This window comes from Tigriopus californicus, chromosome 7 (genome assembly GCF_007210705.1).
Source record: "Tigriopus californicus strain San Diego chromosome 7, Tcal_SD_v2.1, whole genome shotgun sequence".
NCBI classification, from domain to species: domain Eukaryota; kingdom Metazoa; phylum Arthropoda; class Copepoda; order Harpacticoida; family Harpacticidae; genus Tigriopus; species Tigriopus californicus.
Window position 1 is genome coordinate 410,986 of NC_081446.1, and position 19,380 is coordinate 430,365.

General features: G+C 41.3%; 1 protein-coding gene across 1 annotated transcript; it reads right to left on the reverse strand.

Moving 5' to 3' along the window:
* Positions 1–8,226: 8,226 nt before the first annotated feature.
* LOC131883772 (uncharacterized) lies at positions 8,227–14,968 on the reverse strand. The gene is made up of 3 exons (XM_059231330.1): positions 14,698–14,968; positions 11,606–11,794; positions 8,227–8,562 (listed from the first exon to the last, which is right to left on the reverse strand). The coding sequence occupies exons 1-3, from the start codon at positions 14,867–14,869 to the stop codon at positions 8,306–8,308; spliced, it is 618 nt and encodes a 205-aa protein (XP_059087313.1). The 5' UTR covers positions 14,870–14,968; the 3' UTR covers positions 8,227–8,305.
* Between the last annotated feature and the right edge of the window lie 4,412 nt (positions 14,969–19,380).

The window sequence follows — 19,380 nt, forward strand, 5'->3', positions numbered from 1 at the left end:
ATTCGTAACTATTGATATTTTTGTATTTTCCATGAAGAAAGAAGCACTGAAAATGATGTCAAGGGTGCTCTTTCAAACAAAGAGAGAGATCGCCTCTTTCCCCTCTATGGGTCACCTTCTTTTTGCCGTGCGCCATCCAGGTCTTCTAGAAATCCATGACTTAATCAAGGATGTGTCAATGCATTGGTTCCCGACTTAATACACGTTTTGAAGCCACGACATTGGCGCGAAAGTTCGTAATTATACAATCATCCCCAGTATTCGTTTTGGAACAGAGATGTGGGTTAAATGTGAAGCAGTTGCTACCCTCCTCGACGCGGACTACCCTTTCATGAGAGAAAACCCGCGTCACCCGCAGCAGCCGACTCATCAATTGATTGAAGTCAGCCGCTCCATAAAACAATCATCTTTCGCAATGACCAAAAGAACTTTGTGGTTGATCCGGTATTCAGTTCACAATTTTGAGAGTGGCTGTCTTGATGATAAAGCAGCTTCTCTGGAAAACAAACTGAAACACCGTAAAAAAATCATGAGGAAAATTATGGAACCATAACCTTCAGCCCTTAATGGCTCTGATTTTTTCTCTTAGCTTTGGTAAAGTTGGAAGAAGAAGGGCTATTACATACCTTATCAAATGTAAGGACACTGATGCAAAAGACAACAAAAATTTAAGCTTCAAAGCGTCTCTCTTCTTCAATTCGACAACCTAAAGGAAGCAATCCTCTTTGTCACATGTTGAACCAGGCAAAAGTTTCCAAAGCAATGAAAACAAGAATAATTCTACGAGGATGCAATAACAGCCCGTGTTACTAGAAGACTGTTGTTGTCTGGTTTTGATGCCCACACACTCACTCCTCACCGTCCATGGATATGGGTGGAATCCGTACATTAGGAACAATATCCATCTCATTATTTCTGGTTGTATCAGACTAAACACAATCACATCGTTTATTGTAGTGCTTATTGATACTGTCACTCAAAAACATGTATCTGGTCAATGTCTGTCAGCTTATTTTATGCTCAAATTTCTTGGTGTTTAATAATCGTGCTGTAGATATGAAGGGATATGTTTGACCTCGCTCAGTTTCAGGTGTTTGCTACTAATACTTCCGCTACTCCACCCATCGCTGGTATTTGTACAATAAAAACAGGGGAAGATCAATTTCCTCGCATTATTGATGGGTTCCCCAACTTAACTATTTCGCATTTTCACGAACATTCAGCAACATTACATGGGGTGCAACACTAACCTCCACCTCCCGAACTTCTATTTTCGGCCAAATACGCCAGTTATCTCAAGAAAAAGCTTACAGCTACCAAAATCAAGTTTGAAAAGTGGGGAATTTAGGCATTATTTGCATCTGCAAGTCTTCATGGGCGTTGCTTGTTCATGTGGTTATAAGAGGAGACAGATCATGGAGACCATGCGGCAATTTCAAGCCACTCAATGTGCCAACCAATGATGCCCAGTAAGTAATGATCCCCATTGGGAATTTCAACGTTAATCCTTTGGGGAAGGGCATATTTCTATGATTGATTTGGCAAGAGTCTATCATCAAATTCCAATGGCAGAGGAGGACATGCCAACTACTGTGGTAATCACATCATTTGGCTTTTAGCTTTTAACATATCTTTTTGCGAATACTTACTAACTTTCTAACGTGCAATAAATGTGCTTCATGGATTGCCTTTCTTATTTTTGTACTTGGCCGCTACTCTCGGATAGCCCGCTCTTCAGCACCCGAACATCTAAACCTTCTCAGACAAGTTTTTCAAGCTCTCCAAGATGCTGGGGTGGCCCTTCAACCAACAAAATGCTTATTGGACGTGTCAAAGTTGATTGTTCTTGGGCATAAGTATTGGCTAGACAAGTGTTGGTCCCTGAGGACAAGTGGGTGCAGCGAGGGATTGTTCATATGATTTCAATTGCTTAATAAATTGGTTTTGACCACCATCCAATTTGTTCAAACACAGCCACACTAGAGATTTGAATTTAATCGAAGCATCTTTCGTCATTTTGAGTGTAGTGTTTGTCTGAATTGGTACAAAACATATTGATGACTTGATTTGTTGAAGGAGAAACACAGGAGAAACGTCGCATTGCCCATGTCGCTAGCATCTTTCCTTTTAGAATCTTCAACCAAAGTGAAGTGAAATGGGTTGAAAATACAAAAAATTTTGTCAAAGGGCAGGCAGGATCTTTTTGGTCATACTGGAAGTTCAGTTCAAGTAAAAATACTTCGTACTCACCTGCTTTTATGTAAACACGGTGTTGCATATCTTGAGGATCATCAGAGTGGTTAAGATCTACAATTCCTTGAATGCACTGGCCATGATCAAAAACCAAGGCATTACAATCATTAGATGCAGAACATCTGGCAAAACAAGTGATGAGGTGACTGGTCGTATTTTTTTTGGTTTCGGTAAAAGATGCCAATGGCACTGTTCGTCTTTTGAACTTGAAAACTTTCGTCGAGGTGCAACAAACAGTGAGATTGACTAAAAGTAATACATTAAAAAATATGGAACCGCTCATGTTTCATGGATCAACGAACGAATACTCAATTTCTCAAGTGTTTCACATTGACACCTTTGAGCTAGTGCTTTGTAAAGGTGCTTTGGGTGGCATAAAGTCATTCTTTCCTATCAAAAGTTCAGTTTCTTCATAAGATAAAAAATCAAACGGACAACATTGACAGGGCACGACATTATTCGGTGATAATTTGTTTTATTTTGTAGGCATTGTGTCAAATTGGTTCAGGTTACAAACTATGTTGTAAGAGTCTTGGTGCTAGTAATAACCTTCTCACTATTCAGACATCGGGAGTAATTGCATTACTTCCTTTTTTCTTACAATTACAAAATTCATTTTTTTATTCGTATTTTCGACAACTACAGGGTGTAATGAAATTAAGGGCCTCCTGTCTTGCCTTCTGAAAAAAGAATTGTTGGATCATATTGAGTCGCACAGTTTCATTGGAATGCACTATTACAAAACATATCGTTATACCATGAAAATTCGAATGTTAGATTGAAGGAGATTGGCGACCACCTAATGTTTTTATATCCAAAGCTCTAGCAAGTCTTTAGCTTTGGTTCTGACCCCAAAATTGTGCTCTGTTGAATTTTCAAACATTTTCTTCATGGCCAACAATTGGAGGATTGCCAATCGCCTCTAGGATCAAATTAGATCATTATTATGTTAGATTTATTATTACGTTTTCAACAGTTGGCTTAATGAAAGCCTAGGTTTCAACGTCAAACAAATCTTTGAGTGGGAAGAAACCTTGCCAGAAAGATTTTAGGAGGCCCTTAATTTCTTTCCACCGTGTAAGATGGGTTTGATAGGTCGCTTGACGTAATTGACGAGCCTCAGATATTTAAAACTCACAACGCATTTTGAGTCTCCTCCTTTTTTAGCAAATTTGATTGATTGATTGATTTCATTTCAGAACGATATTTCAAGAATTCAAGTTCTAGTGCCCGAAGAGGTTTAATGTGCGTTTTGAAAGCACCTTCAAGCCTTCGAGAATCCAGGCTAGTTCGAACAATGAAGTCCACATCTCTTCTTTCTCGGGCTCCTTCATTGTTTAATTTGCTTCCATCTATTATTCGTAGGGAATACGTAGGCCTTGTTGATCAAGTCAGACTTGGACAAATTCTTAAGTAGCATTCTAAGTCAACTCTGGGTTCAAGGACTAGCTCGGTCTGTCAACTCAAACTCGTTGGTAGAAGAAATATCATATAAAGATTGGAAGGTAATGAATAGACGAATTGTAACTTTTCATTTTCATATCACTGGGGATTACATTCCCTCTAGCGGTTAAAAAAAAACCATGGACCCCTCCCAAAAGAAAAGAAGACTCATTTTGACTAATATAGTGGTTATGTCGCTGAAATTAATGTTCAGTAAGGTTTTTTGACACTCACATTCATCGTGTCAGAGGCTGCGCCTTTGATTCTTTGATTTGTTTAGTACTTTGGCAAGGTAGATTGGGCAACATGAACTCTTTCTTACAAACAAAATATCAATGTCATTAATCAAAAGAAAAAGTATGGACACTTTTGATTAATCCCTTATTTTTTCATCCGTGATTTTTGATGCCCACTCAGGGAGTGCCTACAATATTGCTTTACCCACAAGAAGTAATTGTTACTGTGTTACATGTTTTAGTTTGAGATTGGACTCCCAAAGTCAATTCCGTGATTTGTCAAAGTATACTGTACAACTGAATGATCTTGAACTCTGTTAAAGTGATGAACTATTGAAGTTGAACGGTAACTTGCTTCAAAATAAGATTCAAAATGTACCCACAATCAACTCCTTACTACCGAAAAGAAAGTCTTTAATGTCCTCTTTACAATCAAATAAGAACGACAGTTCTGACTTAATATTCTGAAAGCGCATTACACCCACCAACCAACTGTAGGCAAGGCGCAGGAAATGCTCTTTGGCCTGTTGAGTGAGGAGATGGATAATAAGACCAAACGACAACTAGCCAACATCCCATAAAGCGAATTGACCCGCCCAAATTGGTATATGAGTGGAATCTTAAAACATCAGAACTTCAGATTTCATTCGCATCAGCTTGTTCTCCGGAACGCGATATTTAAGACGTCTGTTATCGTTTATTAAGCCGAGAAAGACAACATTCTGGGTTGGGGGCACGACCTTGGCTACGGATTCAATAAATCCAACATTGCCAACGTGTTACTGATAAAAGTCATGTGCATGGAATGAAGGGGTGATACATCGTCCATATAGGTACAGAGTGTGAGTTACTGCTTTTATCCCCTGACGGTAAAGATAGGCCAATGTAGGTCGCATGATCTCTCCAAGGTTCGAACTATGGCATTTATGCCTAATAAGCAAACGTTCCACTCATAGTAGTCAAAAAACCCATCGGCGTTGCTCCAATGTATTCCAAAAAAGTCCCGGCGACCTCTAGGTAGCATTATGCGGTAATGCGTAGATTTGAAATCTTTGCTGCTCCAAGACGGTTCTGGTGTAAACCCATTGTTCAATTAGAATTAGTGTATCTACACGAGAAACATTTGTCTGAAAGCTTGTCTAACAATTTCGGAAATATTTGGTACTTCTACAGGTGAAACCACCCAATCAAATATTTTGATATCGATTTTCAATCAGAACTTGCAAGCAATTGCATCATTGCCCAATGGGTTTTGAATTCATTCAACATTTCTGTTATGCACAATAAACAAGATAATTAGTAGGGGTCAGAAAGATAACTTTTTTGGTTAAAGTGATTATAATGTAGCGACTGGCTTATTCAAATTTCCCGCGTGTCTTTGGAGTGGGTGAAAGAGGAGAGCTGTGTGTTTTTGTTAGTAGTATGTTTTGTTGGAGTGGCTACGGAGAATAAAGCTCGGTCAATTTCCCCAGTAACGGCCTTCATTTCCACGACGCCACAGTGGTGACCCCGACGTGATCATTGTGACACTTGTGACCTTTCTCCCTGAGCCAACGCCCAAATTGGCTTCAGGGCTAAATTTCTGGAGTCAGAGAGTCTCAATAGCCAAACACATATAGAGATGGCAAGGAAAGTGAAATCCGTTGACATGTCGGAGATTCATGGCCATGGCCACCTCCTTTTTTTACCGCCCAGACTACCGCAGCGACTGCCGCCCGCGCCGCCGTACCCAGTGCCGTGGATAGTGCGGCCATAAGCCTTGCCTCTGTCCAGGCCGTCTACCGCGCTCCAATGTTCTGGGAGGACAAAATCGACATGTAGATCATGCAAGTGGAAGACTCCTTTGAGTCCCACGTGCCCGCTATCACGGCCAACAGCACCAAGTTCAAGAAGATGCGGCAGGCTCTGCCGAACCATGTCGTTGCCGAATTGAAAACCATTCGCCTTGAAGGCGTGTCTGCGCCCACAGTGCCCAACGGTGAGAACTGCTACTCTCTCCTGGTGAAGCGGCTCAAGGATACCTGTGGGAGGACTGAGGTGAAGACAAACGCCCTGTTTTTCAGCGTCCACAGCCTAAATGACGATGGTGCGTTCTCTACTCTCCAATATCTGGAGGGGTTGGCGCCGGATCCTGCCACGGTTTTCCGCAGGTATTTCTTGAACTTGTTGCCCGGGGACGTTCGCCACATGCTCCCCACCTCGGGTCACACGGCCCTGTCCCTGCCCAAACTTGCCAAGGAGGTTGACCGTATCCTTGAGCTTGACGTTGTCAGGAGGGATACAATCAGCACTGTGTCCTCTTTTGAGTCCAATGCCTGTGACTTCAAGCCCTCTGGCACCAACTTCTTTGATGTGGACTCTCCTGTTCTTTGGGAGTACTTGATGTCTCGCCACCTTGTAGAGGGAGGCGCTGTTTCACGCGGCAGGGGGGGAAGGGGCGTCTGCAAGGGTGGGCCACATCCGAATTTCTGCAACGTCCACGCCAGGTACGGTAGTGACGCCCACACATACTGCGACACCTGTGCCTGGCAAGGGCAGGACAAGCGCAGCATCAACAACGGCAACAACCGGCAGAGAAACGGAAACGGCAACACCGCCAAGGGGCGCGGTTAAGGCCGCGACTAGCCACGCCCCCTTTCTTGTATTCCTCATTGAACGTAAAAAAAGACCGGAGTCAATGCTGCTAGAGGATCCTCATCTTCTGAGGGCTCTTTTGTGAAGCAAACTTTTTCAGTCATGTGTCAACATTCTGATGCTCAATTTCTTGTCAACTCTGGTGCCGATGTGTCGGTTTTCCCTGCCTCGGCGTCCGACCGCCGGAGGACAAGGACCCCACCTTTGGTTGCCGCCAACGGTTCCACCATTGCTACCTTTGGTACGCGGATTCTCCATCTCAAGTTTGGTGACAAGACCTTTGAACACGAGCACCATGTGGCTGAGGTTGCTCAGCCCATTCTTGAGGCAGACATTTTTGTGCTCCATGACCTTGCTATTGTTATACAGCGCCAGGTCCTAATCAAGCGAGAATGTTACCTTGTCCTCAAGGGTGACGCCGCCAAGACCGGCCTCAACGCCAACGTCGCTGGCATCAGGCCTGCAGGTATTGACGACCCACGTTTCCTCCGGGTCCTAAGTGAGTTCCCCTCTCTCCTAGACCCCAAGTTTGACGTCACCTCTGTGGCCCATGGCGTCGAACATCACATACCAACCCAGGGACCGCCTGTGCATGCTCGTGCCCGCCGTCTTGACGGTGAAAGGTTAACCATTGCCAAGTCCAAGTTTCAAAAGATGGAATGCCTTAGCATTATCCGGAGATCCTTGTCACCCTGGGCCTCTCCCCTCCATATGGTCCCATAGGCGGACCACTCTTGGCGCCCTTGCGAGGACTACACGGCACTTAACGTTGCCTCTGAGGATGACTGCTATCCAATCCCACATCTTCATGATTTTGTGTTCATGTTTCTCCGTGGTGGATCCGGTGAAAGGTTTCCACCAGATCCTCATGGCAGAGGCTGAGATCAAGGAGACGGCCATTATCACCCCATTTGGTCTTTTGGGTTTTTGCGTGTGCCTTTTGGGCTTAAGAATGCGGCCCTGGTTAATGTACCAAGTGCTTGGTGACCTACCCTTTGTGTTCATTTACATTGATGATGTCCTGATTGCCAGCCGCTCTGCTGATGAGCATGAGGACGACCTCCGTGACGTTTTCACTTGCCTCAAGAAAGCCACCATTGCCATCAACCGTGCGAAATGCCGCTTTGGTAGGGAAGAAGTGGTCTACCACGGCCACAGCGTGTCCACTGCGGGCACCCGTCCCCTTGGGGACCGAGTTGCTGCCGTCAGGGATTTGCCCACGCCAAAAAGCTGGTGCAACGGTTTTTGGGCATAGTCAATTTCTATTGTAGGTTCTGGCCACGGTCGGCTCAGCATCTCGGCCGGCTCCATGCAGCCACGGCCGACGCCGCCAGGGATTGTGCCGTGGACATCACGCATGGATTCCAGGCCTTGGTGGACGCCGTAAAAGACGTGCTGGCCAACGCCGTCCTACTCGCCCACCCTGTCAATGGGGTTGAAACTACCCTCACGGTGGACGTCTCCAACTATGCCATTGGCGCTGAACTCGCCCAGTTGGGCGCCGACGGGAAGCGGCGTCCTATTGGGTTTTTGTCAAAAGCCGCTCTCCAGTGCTGAGCGCAAGTAAAGTGCCTTTGACCGTGAGTTGGCTGCTGTCCATCATTCAGTAAAGCATTTTTGACACCTTGTTGAGGGCTGCCCCTTCCATATCAATACAGAACTTTAAAAAAAAAAGGTTTTAAACTTAAGCAAACTCTTTTGTGTGTTTGTGCATGAAACTTGAAGCATGAGCAAGGGTTTTATTCACATTTGCAAGAAACTTGACAAGCAGCTTTAATAAACGTGGAGCTTGGGGTATCGTGAAAGCGGTTTTGTTCCAATTGTTTAACCATGATAATGTGTTGGGAGTTTTCATTGATGAACAATCCAGTATAGATTTCTGGGCTGAATTTCCAAGCTGAGCCATCAATCCATTGGAGGTCCTGACAATCTCCATGTTCACAAGAACCTTGCATATTTCCTTTAAACATCAGACCAATATGTACATCTTCATTTCCTGTGGAGAAACAAGTGGCAAGATGTAACAAACATAAGAAGTTTTCGTTGGAGGGGGTGCTGATGGCCAGTCAGAATTCTTCAAGGCCAAACATGCTATTGACTTTTCAAATTCCGGCTTGCTCAAGAATTTCATAATGCCTTAAACTATGTCAACCGGAACCTCTTTTTCTGTTACTTGTGCTGGGTAGTATGTATGTACATATGCCCATTCGCCTCGGCAACTTAGAGGAAAATTAACAAAGCAGGCCGTTCTTTTGCTCAAATTGCAGAAAATAACATTCTGACAAAGTAATAGTTGTCAAAGCTGCATATTACAATGATCTTGGCCAAAGATTTAAAGACAATTATTTATTAGGAAGTGAACCTACAAGGAATACCTCAACAGAACGACGGAAAGCTTCGTGACATTCTGAATAGGCCTCCATGTAAAAAGTATATCATCAAATATTCGAACTCTCTCCCATAGGTTATTTCGACATCCTGAACAAAAAAGGGTGGCGTTTATGAGGACGTAAAGTCAGCAATGGTAAAAATGGACGTTGATGATAGATAGTGTAGAAATTGGATAGATTGACAGAAAATGGCGCAAGAGGGCAATAACTGGAAGAAAGTGGTAGAAAACAGCTGAAAAGGGGACAAAATGGCGTGTCTTATTTGAAATGGAATTGCATCTGATTATATTGTTGTTAATTTCTTCTAACCTTAGTTATCAGCTTTTGTCCATCCAAGCTTTACATACTCTGCTGCATTTCGATGTTACTTGCAATCACATCAATTCATTTGGGCGGCTCAAGAACGATTTGGTAGATGAAAAAAAGAGACCTCCAACTTTGGTTTGCCCTGTTTTTGACAACACTAACTGAAATAAGTTCTTGGCAAGTTCGTATTTATTTGGCCAAATAATGTTGTAGAATATCCCGAAATAGCAATCCTAAGCAATGAGATTTCCGAAAAAAACCTGACACATCAATAGGAACGAGGGGAGTAGCAAAATAGATTTTGATTATTTTTTTAAAACTTTTTTTGCTGACTTCCTTACCAGTTCAAGACAAAAAGTTTATTCATTTTACTTAACTTTTTTTTACATATATTATTTGATCGACCAACGAATTAGAGTTGGCTGATCTGGCTAGCCCTTGAATATAAGGTTGATCGGGAATTTAGTCAAACACTTGTCCAAGTCTGACTTAAATCCTGCTACTGGATCAGCGCCAACGTACACCTACGAATATTTGAGGGCAGCAAATTAAACAATGAAGGAGCCCGAGAAAGAAGAGAGGTGGATTTCATTGTTCTTACTAGTCTGGATTCTCGAGGGCTTGAAGGTGATTTCAAAACGCACGCTAAGCCCCTACGGTCACTACAATTGACCCTCAATCCTTGGTTTGGGACAAAGCTCATGAATGGTTTTGAAAATGTACAATATCAGATACCTTTCGTACCTTCTCTGAATACTGCACAGTCCCAACTTTTTAGCTTTTGCAAACCTGCTGAGCTAATGGGAGCCCAAATAGGAGAGGCATATTCAAGATGCGGCTGAAAAATCGACTTGTACAGAGGTAGCGTCGTGATACTATCTCTGGGCTTAAACGTGCGATATATCCAAACACATGTTTGAAAAGCTTTACCAGCTTTTTACTGGTAATGCTCATCGAACTTTCCATTATCTTGGAGGACTACACCTAAATCTTATATGGATGAGACCTGCTCAATGTCCTTACCTTCATCATCTAATAGTGGACTGTCTAATGACGTCGACCCAAAGGTCATTCAGCGAAATTTCATTCCATTCAGTGTCATATAACTCGCAGCAACCAAAGAGTCGATTTGTTTTAGGACCTCTACCAAACAACCAGAATTCTGACCATTGTTACCGCAAACTAAGCTTGTAACATCAGCATAGCAGGGGAGGACCTAAAATAAAGCCCTGAGGAACACCCGACTTGACATCATATATGCCATTTAAGGGATCCCTCAACCTTAACCAATTGCTTCCTACCAGAAATGAAACTCCTTAGCCAATTGAGAACCTTGCCTTGGATCCAATCTCATGGAGCCTGTTAACTAAAAGAGCATGATCTACCTTGTCAAAGGCCTTGGCAAAGTCGAGATAAACTACATCAACGGATTCGTGGCTCTCTAGTCCCTCAATAACCTGCTCTATATGCTCAATCAGTTGGGTAACTGTGCTAAAATGTGCTCGGAACCCATGCTGGCTAGGAGGAAGGACTTCATGAATACCAAGAAATTCAACAAGTTTGAACTTCATGATCTTCTCAAACACCTTCGCAATATTTGAAGTGAGATAAATCGGCCTATAGTTACTGGGAAGCGGCTTATTTCCCCCTTTGAAAAATTGTAACAACGTGAGCTAGCTTCAGAGAAGAGGGGAGCTTGCCCTGATCCAAGATACAACGCATCAAGTACGAGAAAACAGGAGCGAGAACCAGTGAGCATCTCATCAGAAACTGAGATGTCACACCATCAGGACCAGGAGAGCTCGAGAGTCTCAAGTCCCTGATAGTCTGTAAAGCATCTTGATCTGTGACTACAAGATCATCTAAACGCTCAACTTGACAAGCCTTGCCAATCTCAACAAACTCATCAATAGAGCAATGGGCTGTTGTTCCTGAAGTCTTTGGAGTTGAAAACACACTAGAGAACTGATCTCTGATGAACTGGCTATAGACTCTGCATTGTCTATAACTTCCCCATTGACCTCAAAAGGCCCTACAAGGTGTTCCATCTTTCTCTTAGAGTTTGCATAACAAAAAAATGCCTTCGGATACGATCTTACCTCCTGAACTACTCTACTTTCCTTTTTCAACTGATCTGTCTCAATGGAGCCCCCTAATTCTACCTTGGATCAACTCCAACTTTCTTTGAAAGCTAGCCACAACTACTGGATTCAAATTGCTCTGGAGCCTTAAACTGAAATATTGGCAAACAATTTTATATTAAGTGTCAAACAAATGTTTACAGATTTAAGAGTATAACGTTTAACGAACAAGCAAAACTAGACGGGTTAAAGTCTGTTTTACCTTTTAAATCAGCAAGGGCTTCGAATTCTTCTCTTGTTTTTACCATCACCAACGTGGAATTGATGGATTCGCAATAGGCTTGGGCGTCAATTGCTGCTACATAATGCCCCAAGATCATTAGCTTGCCCTTAACGGCAACATTGGGATATGTAGCATATATTATCTTTTCATCAATAACGCATCCATCACCTGAAAATAATTGTAAAAATTTTAAAGCACCACCAGTTATGAGAAATACAAATGGAAAAAGAAAATCTATCGGAATTAAAAGTTAAGAAGTATTTGTTTTTCGGGCAAAATTCTCATAAAAGCGTTATCTCCTAAATCTGATTTTCAGCCAACCAAAAAAAATCAATAAAAACTGCATATTTGGTTTTACAGAGTGAGTTAGCCTTACTGGTAATGTAGCTGTCAGCAGTTCCAGATGGCTTATTCATACGTTTTATTTAGCATTGTATACATTCATCATCTGATCCACCAACTCTAGGCGATGTGAGCATCACAAGTAAGCCACAGATGACTGAGAAAGGGTTAGGTTTTGTAAGAAAGTGAATCCCCTGATCTTACATATATAAATTTTATCTAGCTGAATTCCAACCCAAAATGGGACAATATGTAGACTGATGGACTAGCCTAGTGCCCTGTATCAGAAGAGTTCGACAATGAGTTCAGCGCACCATCGCGGTGGAATTTTGAACCTTCAATTCCGTTCCAAAAAGTTAACTTTACATGTGTCCTAGATCCAAAACAAACATATAAGTAAAAAATTGTCCCTAAAAGGTCAGTTGTGAGGCTGAAGTTACTGTTCAGGCATCATAAAGCGCAATCACAGCAACAGCAGAAACAAGCTATATAATTTTCAAATGAAAACATAAGAAGTAGCTTGTGAATTGGTGTTTAGAACATTCAAAGTACGTTAAAAAGTGCCTGAAGGGTAACCAAAGCCACATGTAATTCTTGGAGGCACATCTTTTTCATCAAAATGTGGTTTGCTTGGATCTGGGACCCATATTAACGCATTGTTTGGAAATGGAAGGGAAGGTTCAAAATTCCACTGCAATTGTGTGCAACCACGAACTTTTAGAAATATGGACTGAGAAAGAGCTTCCCACGAAATCGGCCAGCTCTTGGTAGTAGCAACTCTCAGCCACTTTTCGATTTAGCGTAATAAAATACGAAACGTAAATCTCTTTTATTAAAGGCAGGCCATTCTTATGTTATTCATAATTAAGTGGTTCGTTTCAAGGTTATGTTGTCAAAAGCTTATTATTGTTGACCAAGAGCAATTCGAATTTTATGTAGTGTTTACAACATAACCTTGGACATATCTCCTGAGTTCCGTAAGCCTAATTTTGGGCTCAAATCTGGCCTAGTTCATCTAGTGAGTGAGATCTAGTGGTAGTATCAAGTGCTTATTTGGAGTAAATGGAATGTTTAGGGTACAATTTTTTTGCTTCCGTTCGCAGTCCACGGCTCTAGAAGTCCATGGCTGAACTCAGTACGTGTACTAAGGCTAAGATAGCCCGGGTCAGGCTGGCCAGTTTTTTTCAGCCGTCAAAGATAGTTTGTGCAAAATCAATGCTAAAAAATGCTAATTGGAATTCGATAGTTCATGGTGGTCATGAGTAGGGCCGGCCAAAACTTGCATCCTGCAAATTGTGCAAATTTTGCAAGAAACTTGCATATCCAAGATTATTCTTCAAAATTTGCAATTTTGATAGCAATATTAGACAGTTTTCCGCAATTCATTATGCAATTTCAGCCATATCAGCAAAAACTGCCAATATTTGTAAAAAATCATGACAATTTTCAAGAATTATGGTCAATTTTATCAAAAAGTGTGACATTTTACCACTTGAGTTTGTTTAAAGTACATGTAGGTATGAAATAAATTGTGGATATATTACCAAGCACCTTCTTCTCTATTGCATCCATCTCAAAGAGTTCTATAATCTTCGCAATTTCTTAAGATACTCTATTTCAAAGTTTTGCTTGAGTAAATAACTACTCCTTTAAAAAATAGGCAAATCTTGACGTATTTTCATGATTTTTGGGGTAAATGGACATTAGGTGCATGATTGATTTGTTAAAAATGGACTTACTATGACTTTCAAGAAATTTGAAAAACTTAATTTTCCTGGCAAAACTGTTCCTCAAAACACTTGCTTCGCTCTGACACTGTTGCTTTTCCGTTAATGAACTGACATTTATCTTTTTCACGAAATTTTAAGTATGTGCAAACCGAAATGTTGAAATGTAGTTGATTGGGCCCTCGCTCTACCCAAGATACCAATATTTGATTTACAACCTGGTTGTGATGACAGAGTTGCCAGACACGTCTTTTTGGGCAGCATCGGCCATTGTTTTTGAGGATAATTGATCTGGTCGACGTGCTCGTTTCGTATAGCGCCCTATGATCGAAGAGAAGGAGGTTGTCCCCAAACAACTCAAATTCCCCTGCATAGCAGTCAGTTATCACCTCATCATGCCCCATGTTTGGCCCTTCAGCGCTGTAATCACTCACGTATATTGCAGATTAGATATCAGACCAATTTATGCATTAAAAATTAACTTCACAGGGGTACTCATAATAAAATGCATAATAAACTAAAACTAAAGAAATTGAGAGGTTGTGCATTATTTTCTGAAACTTGAGGAGCATACTCATGAGAATGGGCCTATTGTTGCATCTTCTTCTTCTTTTTCTCTTTTCATGTGCTCAGCAATGCTTCATTTATTTGAACGAGTTTCCTAGGGTCATCAAACTAGATAAGCGATGTTATCATATTAAAAATAAACACTGAGCGCTTTTTACAAATCAACATGAAGTTTTTCCCGAATCTTCAGCATGCTTTTCCGATCTATATTGAACTCAAGTCAACCTTGAATAGTGCTTCAACCATTGTTTGGGTACAACTTTTTTGCTTTCATTTTCTGCACGTTTTATGTGGCAAATTGAACAGTATGTTAAATCTGTATCAATCTGAGGTTGTAATTTGGCAATTTGGTAGATGCAAATTAACACTAAACGTGCTATTCACAAGGTCAAAGCAATCACCCTAAATACTTTAAACCAAACAGTCACAACTTACACTCATTGACAAAGAAGGATTCCTGCGCTTCTTCAGTAACTCCTTCATAATTCAAATTCAAATTTCCAGTTTCGCATGAGTTTTTGTTGATCCACACAGCATTGGAACCGCTCAAAGTAGATCTCAAAATGCAAGGCAACAAGTCAATTGGTCCAAAGTGACCAACTTCCATGAAGGATCCCAAGGGTAGGTCCCTTTTCTTGAATTTGAACACTTCCAAAGAGTTGGAGGTAAGAAAAAGAGGGACGACAATTATTAGGAATTGATTGGCAGTCCTCATTGTCTAAACTAATGAATGAACATGTATTAGACAAGCGATACTTTGGCATAAGTAATAGTCTATAGATTGTGCAATCCCAAAAATAGCGTTTGGATCAAACATCTCTATGGCGATGAGGAAAAATGTAAAGCTCTGGTTGGGAGAAATGACAATCTACAAGAAGAAATTGAAAGTTTAACTGAAATAGCAAGCTAATGCTACTCGCAAATTGCTGATGCACGTGCCAGGGCATAAACAATTTGATCGATTAAAAATATACCACCTTTGTCAATTCAGTCACTGCTTAACAGGTATTTTTGCCAAAATCGTTAAACAATTTTAGCCTTTTCTTTTGGACAAAGTCCTTAAAGCCGAGAAATTATGCATTTTTTAGCACTCGCACATGGTCGTTTTGGCTTACTTTTGGTATTCAACTTATATATTGCTACAATCTGGCTTGTACTTTTACTATGCTTCTTAGGTTCCACTTAGTAATGTATGATTTGGTAAACATAGGAATAGATCGAATAATTTGAAAATAGATATGGATAGAATATCAAAACTCCCCCCGAAGTCGCATAGAAATGTGTGAAGATTATGGAAAACTCATACAAGTAATGGAAAATGTACTTTCATATTCCTTAAATTCATACGAAATATATATTTCTCTTACCTGAGTCATCTCAATGACGAAGGTCATTCTGCCCAGAGGGTACTGACTGCTCTAGTGTGTGGTCATGAATCATGAACCAGTTGAAAATTTATTAAGAAACCATTTACCAGAGGCATTTAGTTACCTTGAAAGGTAGACGGATATTGTTATCAGTTTTGTTGGTATCATGCCTGCTGCAAATGAAATCTCAAAAAAAACAGAACTATCCCAAGCTTTATTGGCTCTCACAGAGAAAGTCTCGACATGGATGGTCCAACCATTGCTTACAAGGAAAAGGAGATTCCCATAATAGCACGTCTTCTGGTAGCTTGTCAGCAATACTTGTCGGGTATTAAGCTCCCCGTCGCCCAGCCTTCGAAAGCGCCAATGTCCGTCCAATTATATCCTGCATCATGCAAAACCATAGCCCCGCCCACGCGCCCCGAGTGCAGCCCAAAGGGTTTGGATGGAAACCCGCTCTTTCCAACATGCATTTTTGATGGGGACGCATTCCACTATAAGCCACAGGCAATACAACGCATTTCCTTCGCTTTAATTCCTGGAAGAATTGGAGATCGAGGATGAGTGGAAATTCGAGCAAAGTACATTTAAGTGAGGGGCACAGGGCATAAACTCCCATCTGTTGCAACAAGCTGAGCTGCATGACCAGAGTGCATGTCGTCGTTCTTTCTTGTAAGAAATAGAATCTTTACTTGATTATTTGACACGATTGCATTTTGCGTTTGCACTCTACGAAGATCAGAGAATCGTGACAAAGAGAAAAATGCCACCAGCTCGAACCAAGCCCCCCTCACTTCATTTAATGGCACAACGTGTCCCGACGGCCCGCAAAGGCGCTTCAAAACAGGAGCGACTATTTTCCGAAGAATCTGTTTCGTCATTGCCTTTGTCTGGCATGTAACCGTCCCGTGAGAACGAGCTATTCCTTGTAACGTTAGTCGGACTATTGGATCTCTGGTAGGGAATGTGATCCCATGTCGTTCATGGAAAGCATTAATTGAGGCCAAATCCATGTTTGCCGAAACAGGTCCTTTACCGTCGGATGTTAAGCGAGCAAGATATCTATCAAAGGCAAGGGGGGTGGCAGGGAGATAGGGTTGGTCATAAAACCGAGCAAAAGAGCAAAACCGCTCCAACGTTCCATGGTATTGAACCCAAGGAAGTAGCCCTAGACTTTGAAGCCTCTTTCATGGTGTCCCGCAAGGAATCCAAACGTGACAAACGAAGCCTTGTAATCAAAGGCGAAGTCTTAGCCGGCAATCAATTTTGAGGGGCCAATTTCATTTTATTCAACTAATGAGCAGTCCCCAGGCCCGAATGGTAATGTTACATTGCCGTTCAAATCAAGAAAGATCAGATCAAATTCTGACTTACCGTGAAAGGTGTCACTTTGAACATATTCTCTTACAAGACATATTGGCCTGAAACGTAAAAAACCACGCACCATTGCACAAAAATGATGCCTATCGGGTAAAAGATAGGGCCAGAAATGTAAAGCCTCCCTCAATGGGACTACAAAAATTCCCTTTGCTTTTTGGAAAGCAGCTTGCTTCAAAGAAGGGACAATTAACCGGGAGGGAGGGCAGGCATAGAAATAGCCAAGATTTCTCCAATTGAGGCTAATTACATTAATACCAATGGCAAATGGGATGTCAGCCCCGAATTTTGAAGCAAATCTTTCGCACTTTTTGTTGTCCAATGTGGCAAAAGATCAATTTCAATTTCACGTGAAGCAAATGTCTGGATGCCATTGAAGCCGTCGTAATCTAAAAAATCTAATCTAAAAACCAATTTTCGTTATCAAAATGACGAGATCTAGCATCTGCAGCCGCTATCCGTGGATCAGTCCTCGGATGTCAGTGGACGCGAAATCGAATATTCATGTCTTGGCAAGCTCTGTAGACGTTAACGGTAATCTTCCGGAGCTATCTCACGGAACTACTCATCCTCAAGATGGAAACGGCAGCTTGATTTAATGTCGGTTAAATGGGTTATCCCTTTCGCAAAAAACATGCGACTGATTGCTGGATCAGTGTAAAACACCATGATTGCCAACATTTCTCTGTGAGTGGAACATGCAGCTATGTCTTCGACATTGAATCGTTGCTTGAGAAGGAGCACTTTTTTACAAACGCCTTCATGATTATTGCGGGTCCTCTGATCGCCACAACAAACGTGGATCACTCTAAAGCCTATCTGAGAACCCGTCCGAAGCGATCACGATATTAACTGTCTGGCAAAGTTCTTTCCCATTTTACGGAATGGGAAAGCCTGACAGAGCTTTTTATCTCCGCCACAGACAATATGGCCCATTCCTTGCAATTGACCAATTTAGGATGTCGATACGGTTTTGAGGAACTTTACAGAACTCCATCTCCAACTTCCCCAAAAGCAGTAATCAGAAGGATTGCTCCCAGAGAGTTGGGAGGCCAGAGCCCAATTTCTTAAACCAAAGGAGTGAATCTTAGATTGAACTGATTGACATTAAACTTCACATGACCCATGCTAAAATGCCTAGATCATGTGTAAGAAATTGAGAAGGAATAAAGTTGCAAATTATAGAGGAAGTGAATAATCATTGTAGTTACTTTAGGACCAATATTTGTAAATCTCTTCAGTGTTCCTTTTTCTCTTTTGTCTTGTGCTCAGAAGAGCTATGCATCTGACTCAGAGTGGATTGCGTGATAATCTTTGGATTCAGATTGGAGTGAGGAAAAAAAAATTCGCTACAATTGTACTGGAAGATCATATGTTATCTGAGGCACACAAGCTCTGATGCTGAAGCAAGAAACGAGTAATGAAACAAAACAAATAAATTTTAATTCCTTCACGCTTATAATGTTTCAATTTTTAAAGATTTGTCTTATTTTGGTCATGTACGAGTATTGTGAATTTTTTTGGCCAAATGACAATTTTTGAATTAGATGAATTTCAGCTTTTGGTTTTTCGTTGGACAAAAACATATTTAATGGAAGGCAATTTTGATCACATGATGCTTGGACCTGTTTGAATTTTTTGTCCCTTAGGTATGAGTCTGCTTCGAAGTTTGATCTACAGGATGAATTTTATAAAGGGTTATCAACTTTGCTTCCCCTATTGCGGCGATATGGTCCAACCAATTTCTTTCAAAGTTGGTTGCAAATAAGACGATAGTTTTTCAATGAAAACAAGGTCACAATTGTTGAATAAAGGCATTCAAGTAAAAAGAATACTCAAAAAAGGAAATTCATGAGAGGATTTATTGACTGCCCCATCTAACAAAAGTGTCAGAGCCTATCGTACTAATGGTGTCCATAGACGTTTTTTTGCTATTTATTTGCGCAAAATCATTTCAAAAAGTGCTGGCTGGAACGTGTGATTTGATTTTCCATGATGATTGATAAAATAGTCACAAGCAATGTTTTAGTCAATTTAATGTCATGATACCGCTATTTTTAAATCCCCAACAAATGATATAGTTCATTGTTTGTATTGATCATAGGTAACTACTTGTTTGCAATAGCATGGAATGGATCCTGTCATGGCATATACATATCTATGCATTGTACTTACTGTCGCATGGGGACCACATATTCACTCAACCTATCCTCATGGTTTTTGTTGATTTTGTGCTTGCACTTGCCTGTGGATGAACAGGATCTATTTTCCCATTTGGGATTTCCTACGCCAGATATCAGCTGACCCAAAAACGGAAGACATGTAACGGCCATACATGAACCAATTGGAAAAGAGTTTTCTTTGATGGAAGAGG

Coding starts and splice junctions, on each gene's coding strand:
- LOC131883772 (XM_059231330.1), bottom strand. CDS start 14,869: ATGGAAGTTGGTCACTTTGGACCAATTGACTTGTTGCCTTGCATTTTG. Junction 11,795..14,697: donor ATCCTTCTTTGTCAATGAGT/GTAAGTTGTGAC, acceptor AATTATTTTCAG/GTGATGGATGCGTTATTGAT. Junction 8,563..11,605: donor AGCCCTTGCTGATTTAAAAG/GTAAAACAGACT, acceptor GTTTCTCCACAG/GAAATGAAGATGTACATATT.